We start from the raw sequence: 25256 nt of genomic DNA, 5'->3' as shown, positions 1-25256 counted from the left end.
ACATGCACACGCATGTACACATGAACACACACATTCTTATTTTCTTCATTTGAATGGTGCTAAATAGTTTGTCATCTTGTGGTGTGCATTTTTCCCTCCCTCTCCTCCATCTTCTCTGTAGTTGGGAGATACTACCTTATGCATTCAGTTCTCAATAAGGGTTCTTCTTTTACCCCTCCCCTTTGGACTTTCAGCTATCCCCTTAATAACGCTCACAAAAGATGGGGTAGAGTCGGGGTCTTAATAGGAGTCAACCTCCCCTCAAGTTAGAAACTACATTTCCAACAATTTGCATTGATCAGCAACACTCTCCAAGGCTCAAGAAGAGAAAAAGGATGCCCTATGAGCAAAAGTTTTAATTATTTACTAGTATTTGGGTCCATCTGAAATCTTAGCAAAAGATATGCTCTCCAAATAGTGATGCAAGTAGACTTGACAAGTAAATATGAAAGCTATGCTCTCCAAATAGTGATGCAATTAGATTGGACAAGTAAATAAAGAGATTTGATAATATGTAGTGCCTCAAAAGAGGTAGAATTATTTGGTTAGAGCTCTAAGTTATCCCTTTAGCCTTAGATTAATTGGGTATGCCACATATATACCTAAGAAATCAATCGAATGTCCTTTTGAAAATTAAAGGCCTTTTCAAATACCTTTCTCCTTAGGTTAAGCTATATATATGGAGTACGTTGTTGAGAATAAGGGGCTTGAGAATAGGTGGATGGAAAGTAGAGATAGATTTAAATTATAGATGGGATAATTTATTGAGATTAAGGGCCTTTAGAATAGGTAGATGTAAAGTATAGATGAGCAAACTAACGGAGGAATTAAGTGAGATCCATTAAAATTACTGAAAGGCAAGTATAGACATGAGATGTGGCAATTTGTAGGGTGGCATGTGAGGATTTAAGACAACGCTTTTGGAATTGCCTAACTGATAGACATTTTTATATAAATTAGAAACACCTATATAGCAAAAACATGATTGATGTATAAGTTTTAGATACACTATAAGTGGCATGTGGCTCTCCTTGAAGCTTGGGAATTCCCCTTTCTATTTTGGCTCCTTTACTTTGGCTATGCTATGGCAGATCGTTTGTGCTTGTATGCTATATGCTCTATAGTAAACTAGGAAAATATTTGCCTTCAAACAACCTAGATCCTAACTAGCCTTGCGACTTTGGTTGTGTCTCTATGTAGAGAGAACTTCAAGATTTTCCAACCAAGTCTAGGGGAGGTTTGAGGTTTTGTTCAGAGACTATCTAGGGTCAATGGGTCATCTAAAAATTCACGATATAGTTTATTGTCTTTATAGGGCCATGGCGGTGGCCATCTTAAGGCATATATCTTTTTGGGTCTCTTTTTTCATAGGATTGACCCCTTACAGTATTCAAAAGAGGAACATGTCCAAACATTGAATAATACCATATTACATATTTCCTAGAACATAAAATAGTTTTGGCAATTCATACCATAAAAGTCCCCTCTTTTAGTTGCCACCCCAATATCTTCAAGAGTCTAACCTTTTCTTATGTATTCATTTAGAATGTTAAGTCCATGTATAGATATGGAAAATTCCTTGTGTTATGAAACATTTAGTGCTCACATTTATTGCATGAGGATTAAACATTCTATGAGGCTTTTAGAGCTCACATTTATTGCATGAGGATTAAACATTCTATGAGAAGTCTCATGCTCACATCTATACAAATTAAGCATTCATTTAGAATGTTTAATATATATATAGATATGGAAAATTCATTGTACTATGAGGTGTTTGATGCTCACATTTATTGCATAGGTCATATTTATTAAAAGAAATGACGACGACGTTAAAGATTTAAAAAAGTTTATTGCATCATCCTCAAAACCTATTACAAATGTTTTCACCGTCTTGGTTCCCTACTATTAGGGACAATGTGATTCCATCATCCACGTTGAATTGATCGAACACTTTCGAGATTATGCATTCATTAAAAAATGTATTTTATAGATCAAACAAGTTGGCCTCTACTAGGGTAGCACCCTATGTAGGATAGTGGTGGTGTCATGCAAATGTGCCTCAAATTTTCTCCAGTTTTTTAATTCACAAATCACAATCATCTATACTAGCATAAATATTTATGACATCATATCTTTTTATACAAACATATGGAAGTGAAAATTGTAGACATATCCAAAAGAAGGACATGGATCCTTTATGGGTAGGAGATAAGGAAAGTGCGAGAATGATATCCTTTCCTAGAAACTATGGTAGTGAAAATGATATCTTGTATGAATGATACAAGGAAAAGGTGGGAATGATGGTGGATGAGGCTATCACTCTTTTTTGTATTAAAATGTATCGCCATTTCTCAATAAACATTAATGTGAGAATGATGAAATCAAGGTTGTCAGGAAGTACCATAAGATGGCTCACAAAGACAATCACTCATGACATTAGTGAGACGTTGATGATACGTTTGCGGAACGTTGGAGGGTGGGGCTCAAGGTGACAAGTTGATTAAAAGTAGGAATTCAACTTTCAAGAAAAATACAAAAATAAGGTGAGGTGAGCAAAATGTTCTCATGAGAAGGTGTAGAAATAAGGCATGATGACATACCTAATAGTTGCAAGTGGTGAACGGCATCAGGCATCTCTTTTTGTTAAGCTTACTTGGTGCTAAAAGAAACATAAAAAATTTGCAAGAAGGTACCATGTCCCATTTCCTTTAGGTGCTTGCCCAATAGGGTTATGCGAGCTTAAGAAATACATTGCCTTGGGCAATTACAAGAGGTTCACTTGTCCTTTGGGGATGTAGATGAATAAAGTGCATGGGTGTGTTTCCATGAGGTAGCTCAAGCTTGACTAAGGAAACTTCTTTGTTCTAGGGATGAGTCCTACATGGGATGCCATTTCTTAATGCAGCTATTCTAAGTAGACTCCACAACATTTGCACCTTGTCTTTTGGGGATGCACACACATGAAGGGAAGTGCATAAGTACTAGTAAATTCAGTGCGTGGGTGTGGTTTACTTGAGCTCTACTAAGGGCAATCCTTTGTTCCAAGGGATGGTTTGCTTGAGCTCGACTAAGGGCAATCCTTTGTTCCAAGGGATGGTTTGCTTGAGCTCGACTAAGGGCAATCCTTTGTTCCAAGGGATGAGCACTACATGGATGCCATATTTCTATTCAGCTATTCTAAGTTGATTATGCATCCATCTTTCCAAACAATAGCTATTAACACATGGAATAAAAGTAAAATTGAGATAAGTTTATAGCTCATGAAGGCACTTGCATCAATACTTGCAACAAGAACTTAGTTGTGTAAACAATTAAAATGACTAGTTGAAGGGGAGGATGATTGAGAATAGAAGAAACTCTGTTTCTAAATTAGGAGTTGATCTTTAGTTATGAGATTCCTCATCGAGATGAGAGAGCATATCAAACAACATATTACTTGATATTGGACAACTTCATAAGCTTACAGCTACCGATAATCAACTAACATATCGAGATCTCAAGTTGATGCCACAATTTCCTCACCTAAACTTCTAAAACATAATCTAAATAGAAAACTGTTTGATCTCGGTGTAATTGGCTCTTTTGAGGCTGACTTTCTTTTTTACTTATATAATATAATGAATACTTTATTCCACCAAAAAAAAAAGTTGATGCTGTGATTTGATGTTTTTATGGAAATTAATGAGATGAATTAGGCAGGGTTTGGACTGGGAGCCCGAACGGCCTAGTGTACATGAAAAGGTAGGACATGTCCGCCGGAGTGGTGGTTCACATGACCAAGCAAAAAACTCTTATACAAATTGATCCCTCATAATTACAATGAAATTTCAGTGTCTTTGTGGCTGGGGAAATGACTACCCAATGAACTGGATTCGTGCCTTAAAATTTTCCCATCGTGTGGGCGGCCTTCCAACGTTAGACAACATTTTTTCCTCTCAGCATTTGGGCCCACGACTCTGTGTCCCTTCATAGTTTTTTTAAAAGGTCGTGCGGGCGCCTAGTCTAAACCCACCCTTACGATTGTTTTGAGTGGTTGGGTTAGCGACGAGGGCCCACTCGAGTGCTCCGAGGAATTGGCGATGTGGGCTGAGGAGAGATGGCAATTGTTAGGACACACGAGGTGGACTCAGAGAGAGCCAGAGCGAGAGTTCATGAGAAGATGTGATGAAAATAACAAAGAGTTGGCTAGGCCTTAGCTCATAACGGCCAAGGTGCTTTTTCAAAAACGAAGCACCAAGCGAACGGTCGAGATCGCGCCACGTCACATACCATCCAACGGCTCTGCACAAGGGGCACGCGACTGGCTACAGCCCGTGAGGGGAGCGCGTGGGAGAGGAAGGGAAGCGGGCGGTAGGCGGTTAAGGGGGAGAGAGACCGGTTGGGCCGGTCACCTTCTAAACGACGCGTCCGTTGGTGGGAAAGCCGCCAAAAGCCCCGCTAAAAAAGTGCTCTAAATTAAGCTAACCATAGACAGTGCATCGTCTTATTAGCCTTCACTTTTGCCACCCTGCAGCTCTCGAATTTTTGCTGCATCCATCTCTTCCGAAACCCTTTTACTCCGCAATGCACCCTCCCCTCCGCATTTTCCTCCCCTTCTTTCCCCCTTTCGCACCTTGATCCTCCTGCTATTCGAGTTTTCCTTGAAAAATTCCGTCTGCTGCGCACTCTCCGAAGCTTTCCGAGCCTCTCCAGCTTTCAACCCCCCTGCAACTCTTTTCTCCCCTGAAAATCCCCGCCTATCCACGCATAATCGGAACATTTCGCTCCTATCCGAGCCTCTCTGGCTCTGGAAGTCCTTTTCCCGGAAAAAATCCCCTGTGGACGCAAACAAGAAGCGGGAACTGAAGCATCAACTCCTGCAACGAGCCAGCATGATGGGATCTTTCATCACCAGAGGGATCATGTGAGTTCTTGCGACCTTTTTCAATTCCTCTCGTTTTTTGTTCCTGAATGCCAGGACCTTGGTTTGTGTTGTTTTCCTCTGAAATTGGCCTTTCTCGGCTGCAGAATGGTCGTGGGATACGTTTATCCGGCCTACGAGTGCTTCAAGTGCGTCGAGAAGAACAGGCCTGATGTGGAGCAGCTCCGGTTCTGGTGTCAGTATTGGTAAGTGCGCTGCTCTTTGCCCCTACTTTTAAATTTGACAACGTAGTGGCTTTGCTTCCGTCCTGTTCTCTACCAACTCCTTCGTTGGTGTACGTCCTTATTCCCATCGTTTGGGCTCGAACTTATTCCTTCGATCGTTTGGAAACTCCTGCTCCGTTTCTTTCTCCTTTTCTCGTTCATTTTTTGCTGGTGCCAGTTGCTCCTTTTTTCCTTGTTTCTGCGATGCAACAGACAGTGCCATCTTTAAGTGGCTCCAATCTTCGACTCATGTAGGTGGAAAGGATTAGCTGCAACTTGAACTCCCGAAATTTCGCCCTTGAACCTGCGCGCTTATGCCATTGCTTTTCGCAACAGGCAAAAGCCTAAGCTTGTCGAGCGAAAAATTTCGTAACGTCACCGCTATGTGGTGCTTCCATGTTTAGAGTATGAGCTCTTGTACCTTTTATCAGAATCCAGATAGAAGGTGCAAGGGTTTGCAGTCTGGTCTTCTGTGTATGATAATATCATTCAATGGAGATGCTGTGACTTCAAATGGTTGCATATAGGCACATGCGTCTATGTTATTCTATTCCCCAGGGGGATGGGGGTTGGAGGGCCCCAGCAAACAGATTATGTTCCAAGGCATCAAAAGCAATTGCAAGGACTATCATGTCAAGCAGGCTTGTCTCATACTTTCAGCCATGTGATGAGAGGGCGCACAACTCTCACAGCAGTTTACTTTCAATTTACTGTTCTAGTTCATATTGAACAATGCCCTTATCCTGTAAATTGTTCCTGAGGATACTGCAAGTTATGTGCTTAGAATGGTGTACTAATCGTATCATATTAACCTTCTGGAAGTCCTTTTGGTATTCTTGTGTGGGACTAGCTCCTCTCTCTTTCTCCCCCCTCCCTCTCTCTCTTCCTTGCTTCCTTGTGCTGTCTGTCTCACGTGGCTGATAGTCCAATTAACACATGACAATTGATATAAATACTACTTTCTCTGTTTGAAACTTTGTTCCAGGATCATTATTGCAGTTCTGACTGTGCTCGAGAGAGTTGGGGATACCTTTGTATCATGGTATCTTTCTTGTGGAAACCCTTGGAAGATGGTTTATTTGCTTCATTACTACACCTTTTAATTTGGTGGTGCAGGCTCTTTCCTTCCCCGTTGTGTTAATCATGCTGGTTCTCTTTGCAGGCTACCAATGTACAGCGAGGCAAAGCTTGCATTTATTATCTATCTATGGTATCCAAAGACAAAGGTATGCCAACATTTTCCTTTCTTCCAAGAATAAAATATCACCTTCTTGGTGTGTTGGGTTTTCTTCCAATAATCAGTAAAGCATGCTTGTTAAGAATAAGTTGTTCTTTTGCCCCTGTCGGTGGTGGTTTTCAGTGAAACATGACGGTGTTTTATGTTAGGGTTTGCATGGGAGAAATCAAGGAGACTAAAAAATAAGGTAGACGTGGCACACACTGAGGCTTCCCAGCAGGATACAACAAGTAGAAACCTAGCTTAGTATTGGCATTAGAAGCTGATCATAACCAAGAGAGCTTGAAATTACATAGGCTTTGTTTGTGACCTCTTTTTTTCATCACTTCACTTTTCCATAACCTCTACGATGTGCCTTCTTCTCAAGTGCAAGGCTTCATCCTGCCTGAGTGTGCCCTCCCTCTGTAGCGTTGACAGAAACTCAGTAAGAATATCTTTGTATGAATCAATGTTTTGTCCCTCTTTTGTGTGTGCGTGCGTGTGTGTGTGTGTGTGTGGGAGAGAGAGAGAGAGAGAGAGAGAGAGAGAGAGAGAGAGAGAGAGAGAGAATGGCTCACATGGATAAAAGGAGATTTCATGCTAATGCATCAAGTTTGGGCACCCATAGTTCCCTCTATCCTCATACTTCAGTGCTATGTAACTGTGCCTTGTTTTTGAGTATCAAGTTAGTTTTTTAATAGATAGATCCGCTTTCCTTAAATTTCTTTTCAAGCTTGTAGATGTTATCTGCTGTCTTGAACGCCTTGTACACTGAATCAGAAGATTTCCTGGGTAAACCCCGGCAGGCTTAGTACAGTGCTACACTGCATGAGCATTTTGCTTGTTTCTCCCTTTCTGGCGTTAGGTTTTAGTTTCTTCAAAATGCTGATGGCATCTTATTCTTGGGTCTCGACGATTCCCCCCCCCATGCTCCTGTTCCGCTTCCTTTCGTGTAGTCCTCTTTTGTTGTAACTTTTGTTTTCAAAGTTCTTACGGTTGTATATATCATAGTTGTATGAGGGTGTTTAGTAACTTTGTTTATTACTAATAAGCATCGTCTTGATGTGTATTCATCAGGGAACCACATATGTTTATTCAACATTTCTAAAGCCCTTTGTGGCTAATCATGAGATGGAGATTGACCGGAACTTGAATGAGCTGAAAACAAGAGCAGGCGATCTGGCATTTCATTATTGGCAGAGGGCCTCAGCATATGCCCAGTCTAGGTCCATGGAAATTCTTCAGTATGTTGCGTCGCAGTCACCTTCTTCAAGACCTCAACAAGGCACGGTAAGACTTTTATAAAATTACTCATGGCTCTTCAAGTTATTCCTTGCAGAAATCTTACAGATTTCCTAGTGATGGCCATTTGTGAAGGCTTAGTACTCAACTAGACAGCTCATATTAGCTGTTGTGTCTGACAGTTTATTGCTCATTAGTTCTGACAATTAAAAGAAAGAGGGAATCTGCCCTTGTCCCTAAGGTCTTACTTGTGATCCACCTATTCTAATTAATTAATACGAAAGGATCCAAAGTGCATCCAGTAGGTGTGCTGAGTTCAGGCACTCCAAACGATCCAAAATGGGAGCTATGCTAATCTTGTTACTAGATTGCAAGCACTATTGGGGAATTAGTGGCCCCTACCCTTGTGGGCATTTCTAGAAAACTGTGTGTGTCTGTGTGGGTGTGTGTCAATGGAGGGATAATTGCCCCAAAGGAGCGCACAGCTGCCATATATACATATGATCTGACATATTAGTTGGTGATATGGGAAACATCGATGATACGGGCTAAAGGCCCTAGGCCATCCTGAACCCCTTGGGCCCTTACGTGGATTGGGCTGAGATGATTGCCAGGTGGGTTTAGATCTCCTACAGCCTAGTATACAAGTTTGACGCACATTTGTATACAAGTTCTCCTACAGCCTCAAACTGTGCTGAGCTCTGTAATGGTTCTCTCTCCTTTTCTCACTGGTGCCAAGTGTTTACTCAAACAGACAGATAAGCCTCATTCAGAATTGAGTGTTTCAGACTAATTGAACATACTGAAGTTGCCTGGGACAGTGCACATACAAGGGATCCCTTAAGGCACCCATGTGTGGCGGCGTGCCTCCTCAAGGCCCGAGCAAGTGTTGTTTGCCTAGTCACTTCCCTTAAGGCATCCTCAAGGCCCGAGCAAAGCCTTGCTGATATGGCCCTTCTTAACCGTAGGAGCAGCTCAATGATTGTTGATTGTATACAAATGCTTCTGCACGTGTTCTGTTGCCCTTCTCACTATTGCTGGGTCTCCAACACAAGCGAACAGGTTGGCCTCATTCAGAAGTCTGGATACCAGACTCATTGAGCTTGTTCAGTTCGGTGCCCTGTTCAAACTTGCTGCCCACCTGGAACTAGTTGGTCTGACTGGGTTGGACTCACCAGTCAAGGGCGTCCTACTTTAGGCAGCTCTGCTATAGTACATGCTTCACATCTTTAATCTCGTGTGTTGCCTCCCTGCAAGTATCGCATCTTCTTTTATGGTTGTTTGGCCATTTCACCTCTCCTATTAGTTGCCTCTACCTGCTGTCGCATAAGGCTTTCACTACCTCCACAGCGTTGTGTCATCAGAAAATACATTTCGGCCTGCAGAAATGCTTAGAGACATTTCTTGATGTAATGTTTCTACGAAACTTCAGCGGGGCACCTCTGAATCCTACACTGAAGTCAGAAACAGCTGAAACTTGAAACTTTGAAATAGAGATAGAGAGATGGATGCACATATACTCTCAGACATGGATGCACTCTGCATGCGCGCACACACAGCTCAAAAGTACATCAGCTGAAAATCTCAGTATATGACAGTATATGACAAGTATACATTATAGTCTATGTAATGAGTCTGCAGACAATCAAAAAAAGATTGCTGCAGAGAGCTTTTGAAAATGGAAAAAGTGCAAAAAGTAGGATCACCAAAGACACACACACACACACACACACACACACACACACACACACACACACACACGCCTGTCTATGTATCTTATGTTTCATCTGGAAGACCAGAAGCTCAACACAGCTCTCTTCAAGGGCACTAACCATGTGTTATAAAAATCACGCACAGTCAACAAATCCCCCCCCACCCACAAGACACCACCACAAAACAGCCCCCCAAAAAAGGAACAAGGAAACAAAATTTATGTGCATGTATTTGCATTCCTGTGGGTGTTTACCCTTTTTAGAACAAAATTATTCATCTGTCATGTACAACATTTGGTAGAGAAGCATACGTAATCCTTGTTGGGCAAATTGATGTACTTGGGTTGCCTTGAGTCTAGAGGCTAGGAGTTGTATGAATAAACATGCGTGTGTGTTTATGGTGTGATTAGTTAGTGTGGTTGGAGTTGGTTACCACCTAAGTAGGTTGAGGGAATCAAGGAAGGTGATTGAGAAGAAGTCGGATCTAGATGCTCTATTATGACATCATATGTGATGTCATTCCTTTGTATTCTCAAGCCTACTTAAAGGCCACCACTCGTGAATAAAGTGAGTTGAGTCATTTTCTTTCATGGTGTTCATCTATCCATCATGATACGATTTCATCCACCTTAGGTATTCCACAATCCTTAGTCTTTTAACCCTGCTTAACCTAGTTATAACTTCTGCGTTTCGTATGAGGGAAGAAAATGGACGAGCTTAAGAGAAACATTTTTCTTAGTTTCATAAAGACATCACCTTCCATTTTGAGAATTTATGTCCATGCTATCCTTTTTCATGACTGAGTGTACCTTTACCTGTCCAGACCTGGTCAAAACTTAGGATGGTGGTGTGATGGTCTGCATGTGCTTACATACAAGTGGATTGTATATTGTATTATGCCCATGCTGTGTGACCTGCACCTTTGGCCAATAGTCACATGGCAAAATTTGTATGCTGTGAATATTTTTTAGCAGACCTCTGTAAACTGAAGACTGCCTGTTTCTGCTTGTAAGTTCACTGTCTTATACACTTGATTGTTTCGCAATCAGCAGCTCCTGCAGTCTGATAAGGAAGTCATGCTCTTCTTGTAGGAGCCACAAGAAAGATGATCACCTTTGGCAATTGTCAAGATTGTCATGCAAAATTTTTGTAGAAATTGTTACTAGATGAAATCTATGGTTTATATCAGAGAGACATAGACAATGGATTTGTGATATTGATGGGAACCATGAGATGTTGGGAAAGGGGTGGGGGCTATACAAGAATTTTCTCACCTGGATTCAAGAAGACTTTAGGCTTCCTTCATTCTTATGCAAACTGTGATGATGTTGGAGCAGCTAAACATGTGTTCTTCGAGCTAAAGCATGATGATTGAAACTGATCTTCAATCTCCATTTTTCTCTCAAAGTTTGGTAGAATACACTTTGTGGCAAGCAATAGGTTCTGCTCATTTGTGTGCATCCACCTTTAGTGCAGTTAACATAAATCGCTTTTAGCATGGAAAGAATATCAACCTCTCCTTTTCACTCACAATTTGTGCTTTAATACATTTTGTGAGTCTTTTCATTTGCATGCTGATCGCTGATGTTAAAACTTGTCGCTCCTAGATTCTTACATTAAAACAAGATGATTCAAATAGATATTTAATCTCCACTTTTCTCACTAAAAAATTGTGCTTGAATTGGATCATGAATGTATAGGGTAAACCTAAAGGATGGCTTTGGAGGTCGGCGGAGTGACTTTGAGAACTAACTTTGACGAACTCTCAATTTAATGAATATTGGAGCTCATGCATACTTTTGGAACTTTCAGACCAATTTGTTGCAATTGAGTGCTTGTGCCCTCTCGATTACTGATTACTAATCTAAGTGATATCCTCATTGAATTGAAAATTTTTACTTCAAAGAAACAAAAAATGTATTCACAAGTCCTGAGAGGACAGAATGACGCTGGAGGTATTTTCTGTCATTCTTTCATCCTGAGACTTTTTTTGCTACACATGCACAGTGAGATTTAGAATGAACATGCAGAAACAGAGAGAGAGAGAGAGAGAGAGAGAGAGAGAGAGAGAGAGGTGAATATGATTTTTTGATTGCCTGTTTTTTTTTTGGGGGGGGGGCGTGGGACCATCAGAGTGTTTCTCAATTTCATCCACCTATACCTCCACCACCCCCTGGCTATCAGCAGCCACCTCCAGGCTACCAGCCCCAGGCACCGCCTCCACCACCACCTAGCTATCAGCCATCTGCACCTGTGCTGCCTACAAGTTACTTGTCCCAGTCTGCTCCGACACCTAATGCAGGATACCAACCACTGCCTCCAACAGCACCGGGTTACTCTCAGCAGCTGCCTGGCTACTCACAACAGCCGCCAGGTTTGCACCAGCGATCTTATTATACAAATGAAGAGGAAGCAGAATATGAGGTAATGGATATAGCAGAACATCCACCTGTGTCACAGCCCGTTGTTAATATGCCTGCCCAAAATGCTTACATGACAAGAAGTCGGCAAAGATCTCGCAGGCAACAATAAGGTGATGCATACAGGAATGGTCATCTTATAGAGTGACGAAGGTGAGGCATATGGTTTGCAGGTGGATGAACTCTGTGATCAGCTGGAGTACAAATGTTTATCGTTCGTATTTTCTGACATGACACAGTTTTTTTGTGCTTGCACCCTTTGCCGACATGCATGTAGGTGGGTGTCATTGCATTTTGTTCCATACCAAGTTCACACTGCTCATAGTAACGTGTTGGTAGATATCCTCATTGAAGGCAAAACCTCTTGTTCAGGAAATTTGTAAATATTCAAACGAATAGAACAGTATTTTAAGGTCGTAATCTTCATAATTATTCCTTGTTACGAAAACTCAAGCATGTTTCTTAGTCAGAATTGCAAGGAGGGCGAGGAATAGAGGTTTGGAGGGGGTAAAGGAGAGCTTGAAATGGAAATCGTCTTGTAAGAAAGCTCATTGTGCTTTTGTGATATTCCGAACCTGTTCAAATGATCGTGGAGTTCATAGCCTAGATGAGTTAGCCATAGGGCTGCAGTGAAGGTGATGAATGTGGACTGGTCAAAGGAGACTATCTCGTAAATGGAATGATTTCTGAAGGTTGTAGGCTGACAATGACACGTGTCTTGAAAAAAGCTTTGTGCTTTGTGTCTTTGTAACTCAGGCTCCTTTTGCAAAAGTTAATGGTTTCTTATATATGCTAGTAAATCATGGGAAATTGTCTTTAGTAATTTACTTTACTGCAGACGTCTTATCAGATGGGAAGCAAATGACTATCATGAGATTGAAAATGCACACTGTGTTGTGTTTTTAAAGGATGAGTTTGGGCATGTTCCTCGATTCATCTAGATCTATACATCTGCTGTATTAGTGGACATGTGAATTTCACCTTCTGAAGTTTTCATCCTGTTGCATCGTAATGATATTGTGATAAATTCTATCTATCTTAAGTGGTGTGCTGTCCTAGATGGTCTAAGCATTTTTTTGCTTGGATGTTGGTATGAGAGATACCTAAATGAAATCGTATAGTCTTCACAAGAAATTGTAGCTTGGATGAAGAGAATATGGACACTTTTTCATTAGCCTTCTCCTTTAGTGCTAGCCTTTATCACTGCTGAGTTTGCCCTTCACCTCTGGAGTGTCGGTAGAAGCTCAAGTATGTCTAAGTGTATGGATTTGTATATGTCATAGCATATGTTTATACTATGATCTACCCCAGAGTTGGGCACTGATGATGCTAGTAGGAATGTTATAGTAGCTAGCCCTTAGAATGCGTTATGATGGAGTTTATGGTTTTTAACCTTATGAATGAGTATGTCCTCCCTAACATTGAAAAATGGGAAATTCTTAGTAATTAGTTATCGAGAAATGAAGAGGGGTAAAAAGGAAGAGGGCAAGGCCATGATCAAAACTAAGGGATAAAGGGGGAGGGGAGGAGTTTCAATCGAAGAATAATGGAGGGTAGGGTGCATTAAAGAGGAAGCTACATGAGATTGGGGATGAGGGAGAGGGACTACTTATGAAGGGGGTTTTAGAGAAGGGAACATGCAAAAGGGGGAGGGGGAAGAGGGACCACTTTTAATACTATAGTTATCTCTAGAGAAGCTATACTACTCTATAACTTAGTGGTAGAGCTCACAAGTTTGAAACACAAGATTATGGATTCAAATCCCTTCTTGAATTTCACATATAATGTGCACCCATCTTTAGACCTATGCATAAAATAAAATAATCCATGTACAAACATGGGTTCATTAGCTTCCACGGGCCAAAACAAGTACAAAACAAATATGAATAAAATAAAGTTGAGAGAGGATGTCCCCATAACATTGACTACTATGAAATTGAAATTGCACTAGGTGTAGTTTTTAGAGGTTTGAGTTTGGCCATGTTTCTAGATTCACACACACACTCAGCACCTATGCTAGCACTAGGATTTACAAGACTTGAAAAGCTAGACTCTTATCACGGATGTTGACATATATGTCCGTCTGTAGACATGCAAACAATTGAATATATGTTTGTGTGTGTGTGTTATATATATATATATATAGAGAGACAGAGAGAGAGAGAGAGAGAGAGAGAGAGAGAGAGAGAGAGAGAGAGAGAGAGAGAACCTTGGCAACTTGTCAAGAACTTCGTATCATTGTGATTGTGACTTCTAGTTCTATTAATCTCTCGACATGGCAGCTCAGTAATGGGACTTCCAAGTTCTAGTGTTTACATAACGGTGCTTTTATATGTCGATTTAGAAATTTAATCATATTAGAGTAATAAAGAAAATTCATTTTGTTGTTATATCTTGGACTTTTGGCTTTCGGTATGCTTAGGGTTTTTGAAAGTAGAACCAAAATCCAAAGTGTGGGAGAGTTCTTAGGTTTGTACTATTTTTTGAGGTCATCTGGTTCTAGGCACATTTGATTTTATATACTCCCCCACTCGTTTTGTAATCTCCTTGGCGTTTTCTCTCCCTTTGCGGGTTTCTCTTGCATGAACCATGTGACGTACTTAGTACTTTTATTTCTTGTCACACAGGATTTAGTCTCGGGCAGGGGAGTCCATTGTGGCCCCACCCTTAGGTTTCATTGTATTTAGTTTCTTTCTAATGTCATAGTCCCTTTGGTCTTTCATACATGTTAATAAACTTTCTATTGTATTTGGTTTTTTTTATATCTCATAGGCCCTTTGGTCTTTAGTGGCCCCACCCTTAGGTTTCATTGTATCTGGTTTCTTTTTAGTCTCATAGACCCTTTGGTCTTTCATAGACGTTAATCTCTCGCTCTCTCTCTCTCTGTTATTATTATTCTTTTCATATTTCTTATCTTCCTTTTTGTTGTCATAGTTTTGCTGATTAGATTGGCATTCAATAGTTTCGTAATAGTTTCGTAAGCATTGGGTTCATCCATGACAATCTAGAATTTTAGAAACCAGATGGCAACCTAGGCTTTACTCATCAGAATTTGCCTTGTAGCAGCTGCTTACCAAGTCATTTATTTTTAATCTTCTTGCTCTAGGAGTCTTGTTTCACGTCTCTTACAAATCTCCTCCTTCACTTGTCTCTTTTTCTTTCCTTTGTTCTTTCGCTTGTTTAAAAAAATACATAATATGCAAGATTGGATATATTCTAGTCTTATGAAGGTATGTATATATGTGTGTACGTATATGTGTACGTATATGTATATGTACATGTATACATATACATATACGCATACGTACATGCATATGTACATGTAGATATACGTATATATGTATGTGTATACATACACATTTGTATGGACGCGCAGACACACACACTGAGTCATTGTCTACATTGAATTACACGTGAATTTTAGTTCAATAGCTCAAAGGTTGTATTTTGAAACATGTTATATGGATTGGTGCAAAGAAGAATTCGGGCGTCTTGTTGAATTCAAGTGATGTGAGCTTTGTTAGCTTGCTATATGATTATTCCAAGAATCCACCTTGCTCTTGTTGACTATAACAAGTTTATCAATGTCTTTTTTGTGTCTTTTATTTTCGAATCTTGTCTTGTGCAATTGATTGATATGAGAGGTGAATGTTGTTAGCATAATATTACTTTTACTTCTTGAGAGTTGTATGTTGATGATAATGCTCACTTTAACTAAAAGGTCTTCTACACAATGACTTTATCGTCAAAAATTTCAACTATGGATATTTCTTCTAGTTGTCCTTGTTGTTGAGATGTGACTATCAAATATTCTCTATGTCCTCATCAAAGTTGATGAAAGATTGGTTTTTAAGTAGTGCTTCTTTATCACATGATGTGTGTGAATTATAGAGATTTGAGGGTGAGGATTTTGTTGCTACATTCTTTGGAACTTAGAGAGGTATTTAATAAGGAGATAGGAATGAGGTTGTCAATGATGATGCTTAAGACATGCATTTAGAATCCCTAGTATAATGGTTTCATTTAGGTGTCTGGTAGCAATGATTGTGTTGATCCATTTGATTCAAAACCACTTGAGGTACTTTGCCTTTTTCTAAGTGTTAATTAAGTTAAAGGGGAATATCTACATGCACCTTTACTATTTTTATAGCTTGTTACTCTCACCTATAGGCGTTGTGCATGCACACACATGGGATTTGATAGGTGTCTATTTGGTTCATGCAAAGACCATTTTGAGCATTTGGACTATCATGTATACCATCTCGTAATTTGGTAGTTGACATTTTGTCAGCTTGCCACACTCACTTTATGTCTTACTTTTACATTTTACACTACTTACGTTGAAAAATTGTGGTTGACTGTGCACATAACCTATGTGTCTAGTTGTGTACATTTATAAAATTGTAGAATCTAAAATATGTAAACCTTGACTTGTCTTTATGGGCTCCATGTTTGGAGCCATGAATTGCAAAATACTTCTTTCTTTATACACCTTTAGGGGAGTTTAGTGATTGCAAATAGCCTCTTTTCTTATTGGCTCCATGTTTGGAACCGTGGAGTTTAGTGATTGTAAATGACTTCTTTCTTTATACATCTTTAGTGGATACATGCCCATCTCAATGTTTTGAGAGATCTCAACAAAGGAAGTGGAACGGAAGAAGGTGAGAGAGAGGAGAGCCAGAAGAGAGAGGCACACAAGTTTTGGTGGGTGCAGAACACCCTAATCTTCTATGTCATCCATATATATATGTGTTTGAGTATTATACATAACTAGGGTTAAAGTACAGTGGCCTTTAACGTCCACAACCTCCCACTTAAAGGCCAATGTGCTATTAAGGGAAAACAACCAGTGGACATACTATCCAATGCCCATCAATACATGACAATACTCAAATTGTTAATTAGGTAGACTCTTTGTTAGCATATCTATAGGGTTATCATCTGTATGAACCTTGACAAGCTCTATGCACTTGTCCTCAAGTACCTCCCTGATGAAATGCTACATGGCCTCAATGTGTTCGGTCTTTGCATGAAAGACCGGATTCCGTGCTAGCTGAATAGCACTCATGGAATCACTATGCAATGTTAGTACCCCTGTACGAATCCCCAAATCTCCCACTAGTCGATCAAGCCATATGGCCTCCTTGCAACCCTTTGTGGCTCCAACATACTCAGCCTTTGTCATAGATAAAGCAATGCACTTTTGTGCGCCAGACATCCATGACAATTCACCACCTGCAAACATGAACACATAACAAGAAGTGGATCTCCTGTTATCCACATGCCTTGCATAGTCTGAATCTGTGTACACATATCTCTCCTTTGCCAAAGCAAATACACATCTCCTTGGTACACTTCATGTACCTCATGATGCACTTAATTGCCTCCCAATGCCTCTTTCCTGGATTAGCCATATACCGGCTAACAACTCCCACTACAAATGCAATGTCTGGTCTAGTAGCTATCATAACATACATAAGGCTTCCAACCACTGATGCATAAGGAACCTTGGCCATCATGGCCCTCTCATATGATTTGGGACTATCTGCCAGACTCAGTTTCACATATGGAGGTAATGGAGTACTTACTGCCTTCACCCCCTCCATATTGAAATACTTCAACACTTTTGTATCATACTCCTATGAAAGCCAAAGGAGTTTCCTACTCTGGTCATGCGTGATGTGCATACCAAGAATATGACCTACATGTCCCAAATCCTACTCTCATTTGTGTATATTGAGGCATCTCAGGTTCTATTTTTACTAGTGATCATTGCCATATGGCCATGATTTTTAGATATACCCTATGCAAATCACTATGGTTGTAATTTGAGCCGTGTGTGCTCATTCGTGGTTTGCATTGGGTTCCACTGGAGATGCTTTACAAGCCATTTGGATGCATTGTGATCCTTGTTGTATGCACTGATAGGCCTAGAATTTCTTGTGAGATGCTTTATTGATGGATGTTTAGCTCACAGATGCTATTTTATGCTGAGGGAAAGCTTCGACACATTACAATTGATGCACTCGTAGTGTTATGCTCTCTTGGATGAGACATTATTGATGCTGATGCCCATGGACATAGTATATGCTTGAGGCATTTGGCTCTTACTGGCATTGGGTTTGCCATTGTTGTGTCATTGCAGGTTGACATTTTCTTTCGGGCCAGATTTGGTCATACATAGTATATGTACATGAGTCAGATGCATTTTGATGCTTTGATCCTTGAGTTATGGTGACACTATCCTTCATTAAGGTAGACATATTTGGGTGCACTTGGTATTTGGTGTGATTTCTCTCTTAGAGATACTAGCATTTGGGATTTTGTTTCATTTGCAACATGGCATTGTCTTCCATGTCTAAAAAAGATTTTTTCAACATTAAAAGGTTTGATGGGACAAACTTTTCTTTATGGAAAGAGCAGATAAGAGATGTGCTTATTCAAAAGAAGCAGATTAAACCCTTGGTAGGGATTTGATCTAAGCACGAAACATTGAGTGTTACCATTATGGCAAGAAGGGCCACATGAAAAAGGATTGCTACAAGCTGAAAAGAGAGAAAAAGGATAAGAAAAAGAATGCAAATAAGATGGAAGAGAGTCCAAGGGAGGACAAAGGGAAAATGAAGATTGAGGAGATCAATGCAGTCATCACTACTGATAATAGTGACAATGACATTCTCTTCATGTCTAGTCTACCTACAAAGTTGCTTACCACTTCAGATGACGCATATTCCCAGGATTGGATTTTGGATTCTAGTGCTTCATTCCATGTTACTCCCATAGGAAATGGCTCTCCACTTATGGCAGTGGAAAGACAGGTTGTGTGCATCTTGGAAATAACTATGCATGATGTGACGTAGTGGGAGTAGGTGAAATAAAGTTTTCTTTTGCAAATGGGTTTGCATTTGTTTTGAAAAATGTGAGACATGTTCCTAAGCTGACCAAGAGTCTTATTTTAGCGAGTCAGCTAGATGATGTTGGTTTTCAAACCACCTTTGATTTTCAGAGTTGAAAAATTCAGAAGGGCTCTATGGTTTTGGCAAAAGGTGCCAAGTGTGGGACATTGTATGCCTTACATGTATCAGGGGGGATCATGTTGTTGTAATAACCGAGCAACCAAGTATTTCTTTGTGGCATTGCTGGTTGGGGCACATGAGCCAGAATGGAATGAAACTCTTATGCTGTTTGGGTTATATACCGCATTTGAGCTTTTCTGACTTTGAATTTTGTGAGCATTCTCTTTATGGGAAGTAGATTAAATTAGCCCATAATAGAAGGGGAAAGTAAGGGCTTGAAAGGCTTGATTTCGTGCATTCTGATGTATGTGGTCCCATGCCTACCCGGTCAGTAGGCGGGGCTGAATACTATGTGACATTCATTGATGTTGCAACTAGGAAAGTACGGGCATATGCTAAAGCTCGGAAGAGCGATGTGTTCTGGGTATTTCAAAAATTGATGGCTTTGGTTGAAAATCAGTTAGGTAGAATGCTTAAATGCCTACAGATTGACAATGGTGAAGAGTATCTCTCTCATGACGTTCACCATTTCTGTGATACACATGGGATCAAGAGGGAGGTCACGTCCCCTCGTACTCTAGAGCAAAATCTAGTTACAGAATAGATGAACTGCACTATTGAGGAAAGGTTGCAATGTATGCTTTCCAATGCAAGTCTTTCTAGTGGTTTTTGGGTTGAGGCAATATTGCAGTGCATGTGATCAATAGATTAGCTAGTAAGAGTTTGGATGGTGGTATTCCTGAAAAGGAATGCCTTTTAGTGTAGAGGCAGTGATCAATTTCACTTCTTTTGAAACCCTAGGACCAAATGAAAGCATCAAACTTCTAATACCATTCTCTAGGTGCTTGCTTAAGCCCATAGAGACTCTCTTTTAGCTTGCAAACCAAATGTTCTTTTCCCTTTTCTTCAAAGCCTTCCAGCTGTACCATGTAAATTTCCTCATGCAGATCCCCATGCAAGAAAGCTCTCTTGACATCCATTTGCATAAGCTCCATATCCTTTGTTGCCAGTAGTCCAAGTACACATCTAAGTGTGGTCATCTTCATAACTAAGAGAAGATCTCATCAAAGTCCACACCCTTTTCTTGCTTGAACCCTTCAGCAACCAAATGGGCCTTGTACTTAGGCACATCATCACCTGTGACGTTCATCTTGTAGATCCATTTACATGGCAATGCTTTCTTTCCATGTGGCAAAGAAACCAAGTCCCAAGTCTTTATTTTCATGATTGAATTCACCTATAATTGCATAGCACACTCCCACTTGCACTGATCCTCGTGCATCATAGCCTCTCTGTAGCAAGTAGGCTCCCCGCAATTAGTAAGCATCACATAGTTTGCCCCTGAAACAAATCTCTTAGGTGGTCTAGATACTCTAGATGATCTTCTCAAGGGCATTTCAGCTTGCCGTCCCACCTACATATCAGCCACATTTGGCTCATAATTTCCACTAATAGATGATCCATCATCTACCCTTGATTGTGTACCCATAGGAGTGTCTGGTGGCACCATTTCCTACAAATATGATGCATGGACAGCTTGCCATCTATCAACGTATGCAGGTGGATTCACATCTTGGAAAGTGATTCTCCTCATGTCCATATCCCTCGTGGGTGTCTTATGCATCTTCTTCTCATTGTAGACCACATCATGGCTTCGTATGATCTTCTTTACTTCTGGATCCCAGAGACGATAGCCCATCTCTCCACTTTCACCATAACCCCGAAAGATGCATTTCCTAGACTTAGGATCTTCTTCTGAAGCTCTTTTGGCACATGTGCATATGCCTCACACCTAGGGTGTCACTGTATAATTGGACTTAGCAAGAAAATATGCAATTATCTCTCTTTTGCTGGAACTCAAAAATCCTAACCGATGAATGGAAAATGGGGAGTCAACCCTTACAATTGACCTATAATCCAAAAATCAAACGTTTGAACCTTTGCATGGATTTTGACAGAGAAACAGATGATTCGGCACCTTAGAGAGACGGAACTTCTCCAAATCTACCTAGAATCATGCAAGAGCTAGCAGGTAGGGGATTTTGAGCCTTCGAAATGCAATGGAATAGACGGTTTTGAAAACCGTGGTCCCAATCACCGGGTCCGACACACAAACCGAAAAACGTTTTTGTAAACAGATCTCTTTGTAAACACCACCAGAGTGCAAATGATCAGCAACACAAAAGTTTTAGGACCTCCTGATTTCACCGGAACTGACAGATCTATGAATGGTTACTTCAAACTCGAGTTCTAACACACTGTTAGAAAAACGTTGAAGTAGAGACAGTGAATAAAAAATCCAACAAAATGATGCCAAATTCAATAATAAAGGTGTTTCCAAACTCTCGAAGTGCAATGGACACCAAAGGCAGGGAATGGTTGCCTCTACAGGTCATTCCAGACTCTTAGTCGTCGTGGAAAGGAATAGGGGAATCATCCAAAACCGTCTTTTTTTGCCCCAAAACCATTGAGAGAACTTTCCAAAGGTTTCTGCAAGATCTCTGTACACCAGGATGCAGGATCTCAACCATGGAAGCAAAACAATAGAAGGTGAGAGAGAGGGAGAGACAAAAGAGAGAGCCACATAAGTTTTAGTGGGTATAGAACACCCTAATCTTCTATGTCATCCATATATTTATGTGTTTGAGTATTGTACATATCTGGGGTTAAGGTACAGTGGCCTTTAACCTCCAAAAGGTTTGTCCACGCATTGAAGTGTGCATTTTTATTTGTCCTTGCATTTGTTGTGGTTGCAACCTGCTACTCTACCCAAGGGTTTTTCAATTCATTTATTAATTCTAGTTGTTCTCAATATTTATTAATTCTAGTTGTTATTAAAAATCATCCTATCTTCTAACCAGCGCTTTATATGGTTACTCCCCATGAACTAATTCTAGACTTAGCTTGGTAGTCGTTACCAGTTGGGTAGTATTGATGCTAGTGGCTCTTGATGCTCTTGAAATATATCCACCTTTATATGATCCTCTTGTACAAGGCTAGGGATTGAACTCGATTGATAGTGTGTGAGTTCTATCAATCACACTTCCTAGCATTCCATATTACTTTGCATTGGGGGGTTTGTAACGGGGGACTCTGGCTTGCATGGTTCTTGCTCTGAACCCATGTTGACTTAGTTGGGAAGATAAATGTCATAAACAACTCTCCCCTTTATCAGAATCATAGTAAGAAAATACTGAAAATCGATATGCTTATAGAATCTTAAATGTAAAGAAATCACAATCATATCTCTTGAGGGAGATGAATAATTTGGAAGGAAAAAAGCGTTCATTATGCAGAAAGGGTGTACATAGGATTAAGGAAGACATTCTCATAATGGGAGAAGCAAATATCCTAAGAAGTCCATAAGTGTATGGACAAGAGGCGCAGTCATAGAAGTGTATGCATTTAGAAGTTTTAGGCATATAGAAAGTACCTCAACGTAGATGTATGCAATGAAAGGGAACTCAACATATTTAGATATATAAGAACATATATGTATGATAAGAGAACTCAGCGTGGCTAAAGGATCGTAACCCATGTTGAGTGAAAGGAACACATGCAAATATCTTGCAAGTTATCTAGAGAAGACACAAGTAAGAAACATAAGTATATGAAGGTTGTGCATATGGAGTGTGAGCACTTTGAATAGGGAGTGTAAATATGTATGAACAAGGAGCATAGAAAAGAAAATTGAGTGTATGGATAAAGAAGCAAGGAATATGGAGTGGAAGAATGAATCATGGAGCATAAGCATGAAAAATGGAGCATAGGTATGCACAAGGAACACAAGTAAAGAAGGAAGGCGACAAAGTTAATGTGAACACATTCAAGGATAGGTGTGACAGTTTGGTAGCTTGTGTAAATGAACATAGAGAAGAACTGTTGTGGAAATGATATGTAGATAAAGTATGAAAACCTGAGAATCCATGTGAACAGAAGTGCAAGATCAATTAGGAGAGTCTGGACTAAGGAGTTTGTAATAGATCAATGTGTATGGAAGGAAGCTTGATGTTGAGGGAGGTATGGGGAAGATGGCACTGAGGTTTGTAGGGAGATGTCTTGTTAAGTCTGTAGGGCAGAAATAAAAAAGAAGAGAGTGAAATAGAAAGAAAAATTTATTCGTAAGGAACCATGGATGTATAAACCAAAAACGTGACTAAGCATAAGACAAGACAAGGAACCTGAGAGTCCATAACTAGCACTATAGCTAGTGGTGGTGAGGTTGCTAAACATCGGTGAGGTAGAGGTGTTGCACAACGGATGAGGCTGGTGAACTAGGAGTGTAAGTTTGATCTTCGAGGTGAAGCAAAGGTGATAATCTATGAAGTGGCTAGAGATGGCAAGGTATCAAGGAGGGGTGTAGAAGTCCAATGAAGGAGAGGAGAGTAAACAATTTTGTAGTAGAAGGTGTGAGTGGCATAAGGTTATATAAACGTTGCAATGACTCTTGATGTTTTAGTTGCCTTGAAAGGACTCAAATATGAAGAACCATTTTAGTTTCCTAAAAGGACACAAATATGAACGAGTTGTGAATCGTTAAGAATCAAAAGGTATGTACAAGAGTTATAGAGCAAGGGGTAAGTGATTAATGTATAAGAAAGCTTTATACTCCAAAAGAAGTGTGGTAGAGAGGTAAGGACATGAGGGATGGAAGATTGGGGAAATGAATAATGTGAAGAACAAAATATTGAGAAGGAATATTAAGTGTGTGGGTAGCGAGTTGGTAGTGGGAAAGGTAAAAATCAAGACGGTTCTTCTTTGAAGAGAGGTATGAGTGATACCATAATAAATTGGAAAGGGTTATAGCTGAATAGTATGTATGGTAGAATTAGTGAAAAGATAAAGTTGTCAAAAACACGAAAGTGGAGAGAGGGAAGTAAGTGTGTGTGATATATAAGGTTGACATCTTCTATACATATGTATTTACAAATGAGAATATTATCCAAATTATTTTTATTTAAATGATATTTCATGGATCTACAAATAGAGTTGTACATGAGATTTGTGGAAAATCTTTATTATAAATTTGTCACAATTTCTTCATATGGTTGTAATGGCAAAGGCTTACATGGAAATATATGCCATGTCTCCTACGTTAATGCAAACTTTGTCCACCACTTGATCTCTCTTTGTGTTACAAAAAATTGATACCATTTGATCTACAATGAAGCTAGTGCTTTACCCAACCAAAGGGAGACCCTAGATGATATCAAATTAAATGTAGCCTTGGTGAAGTACATAGTGTGTTTTGCAATGGCCACTAACTTGTCTGTTGTTTACATTTGGGTGGCCTTTCTTGCACCCACAACTACTATTGGATCCTTCTTATTGCACTCGATATTGACCACTCATTTGAATTGATGTACCTAGCTTTTCCCACACTTTTCAAGGCTTTGAATGCCTTTACCTTCAAATGACTAGTGAAGCAAAGGTTCCAAAAAATTTGCAAAAGTTCTCACATAAACCATGGTCTTTCTTGCACACACGACTACTATTTGATCCTTCTTATTGCACTAGATCTTGATCACTCATTTGAATTGATTTACCTATCTTTTTCCACACTTTGCAAGGCTTTTTTGCTTCAATCATGACTAGTGAAGCAAAGGTTCCAATAGTTGCAAAAGTTCCCACATAAGCCTTGGGGAAGCCTTCCCTCATTATTAAAAGGAGGGAGCGGCTCCCTTTCTAGGGAATAGTCAAGAGGGAGGGATTCCATTTTCCACTCCTCTCTAACCTTCTCCAGCCACAAACATGGATCACTTATTCTCTTAGAAGTTGATCCTCAGACAACATTGATATGAAACTTTGGAGAAAATAAAGACAAAGAGAGGATCTAGAAGCAATTGATAGATGGTCATCACTCTTTCCACTCAAGACACATAGTCCAAAAAAAACATTGAGCTATTATTTGCACACAATTCCAACACCTGAGAAAAATAGTAGAACAAAAGGGGTCTTCTATGGTTTGTGCATGCACTCGTACTCCCTTTCAATTTTGGATGATTGCACATAGTACACTTAATTCATCAAGGCCCTTGGACTTGACTCATTTCATTGTTCCTTTTGAACAATATTTTTTTTGTCCCTTGATGTTTTTTACTTATTTCAAAAATATCCTTAGGATTCTTCTCTCCACATCAAATCTCTAGATATCCCACTTCCCTCACCATCCTCGGCCTCGCAAATGATGATCTCATGCTTTCAAAAATCTATGCTCGTCCCTTTCATTATAACTCATGATCTCAAAGCTCTAAACTCAACTACTCCACTTTTACTCAATACGCTCTCTCTTAATGATTGAGTCAAAATTCTTAATCTCTCTCGGAATGAAAATGATGGTGCCCTTTCTAGATTGCAAAGAGTGGCTTCCAACCTTATTTCCATATAGCTTAATGAATACCTCACACTCATCTCTAGGCTTGCCAATGACATCTTAGTCCTTAATGGTGCTTTTCCTTTCCCCATGCCTACTAGCCTACCCACCTCCAACGATAACATTTGTAGCTTCATCCATCTTGAACTT

The 25256-nt window shown here is 39.9% G+C and overlaps 1 protein-coding gene across 2 annotated transcripts; it reads left to right on the top strand.

The window, feature by feature from the left end:
- Positions 1-4507: 4507 nt before the first annotated feature.
- Positions 4508-12453, top strand: LOC147887237 (HVA22-like protein i). Of its 2 annotated transcripts, none has more exons than XM_087394178.1 (6): positions 4508-4906; positions 5011-5109; positions 6113-6169; positions 6290-6353; positions 7421-7633; positions 11431-12453. In XM_087394178.1, the coding sequence occupies exons 1-6, from the start codon at positions 4875-4877 to the stop codon at positions 11827-11829; spliced, it is 864 nt and encodes a 287-aa protein (XP_087250304.1). In that variant the 5' UTR covers positions 4508-4874; the 3' UTR covers positions 11830-12453. The 2 variants fall into 2 exon arrangements, with proteins under 2 accessions (XP_087250304.1, XP_087250305.1); XM_087394179.1 differs by lacking the exon at positions 11431-12453 and adding an exon at positions 10998-11042.
- The last annotated feature ends 12803 nt before the right edge of the window (positions 12454-25256 follow it).

The sequence above is a fragment of the Dipteris shenzhenensis genome, chromosome 23, assembly GCF_047967505.1.
Source record: "Dipteris shenzhenensis isolate YYH24624 ecotype China chromosome 23, Dip_SZ_1.0, whole genome shotgun sequence".
Lineage (NCBI taxonomy): Eukaryota > Viridiplantae > Streptophyta > Polypodiopsida > Gleicheniales > Dipteridaceae > Dipteris > Dipteris shenzhenensis.
This window is presented reverse-complemented; position numbering and strand designations above follow the sequence as displayed.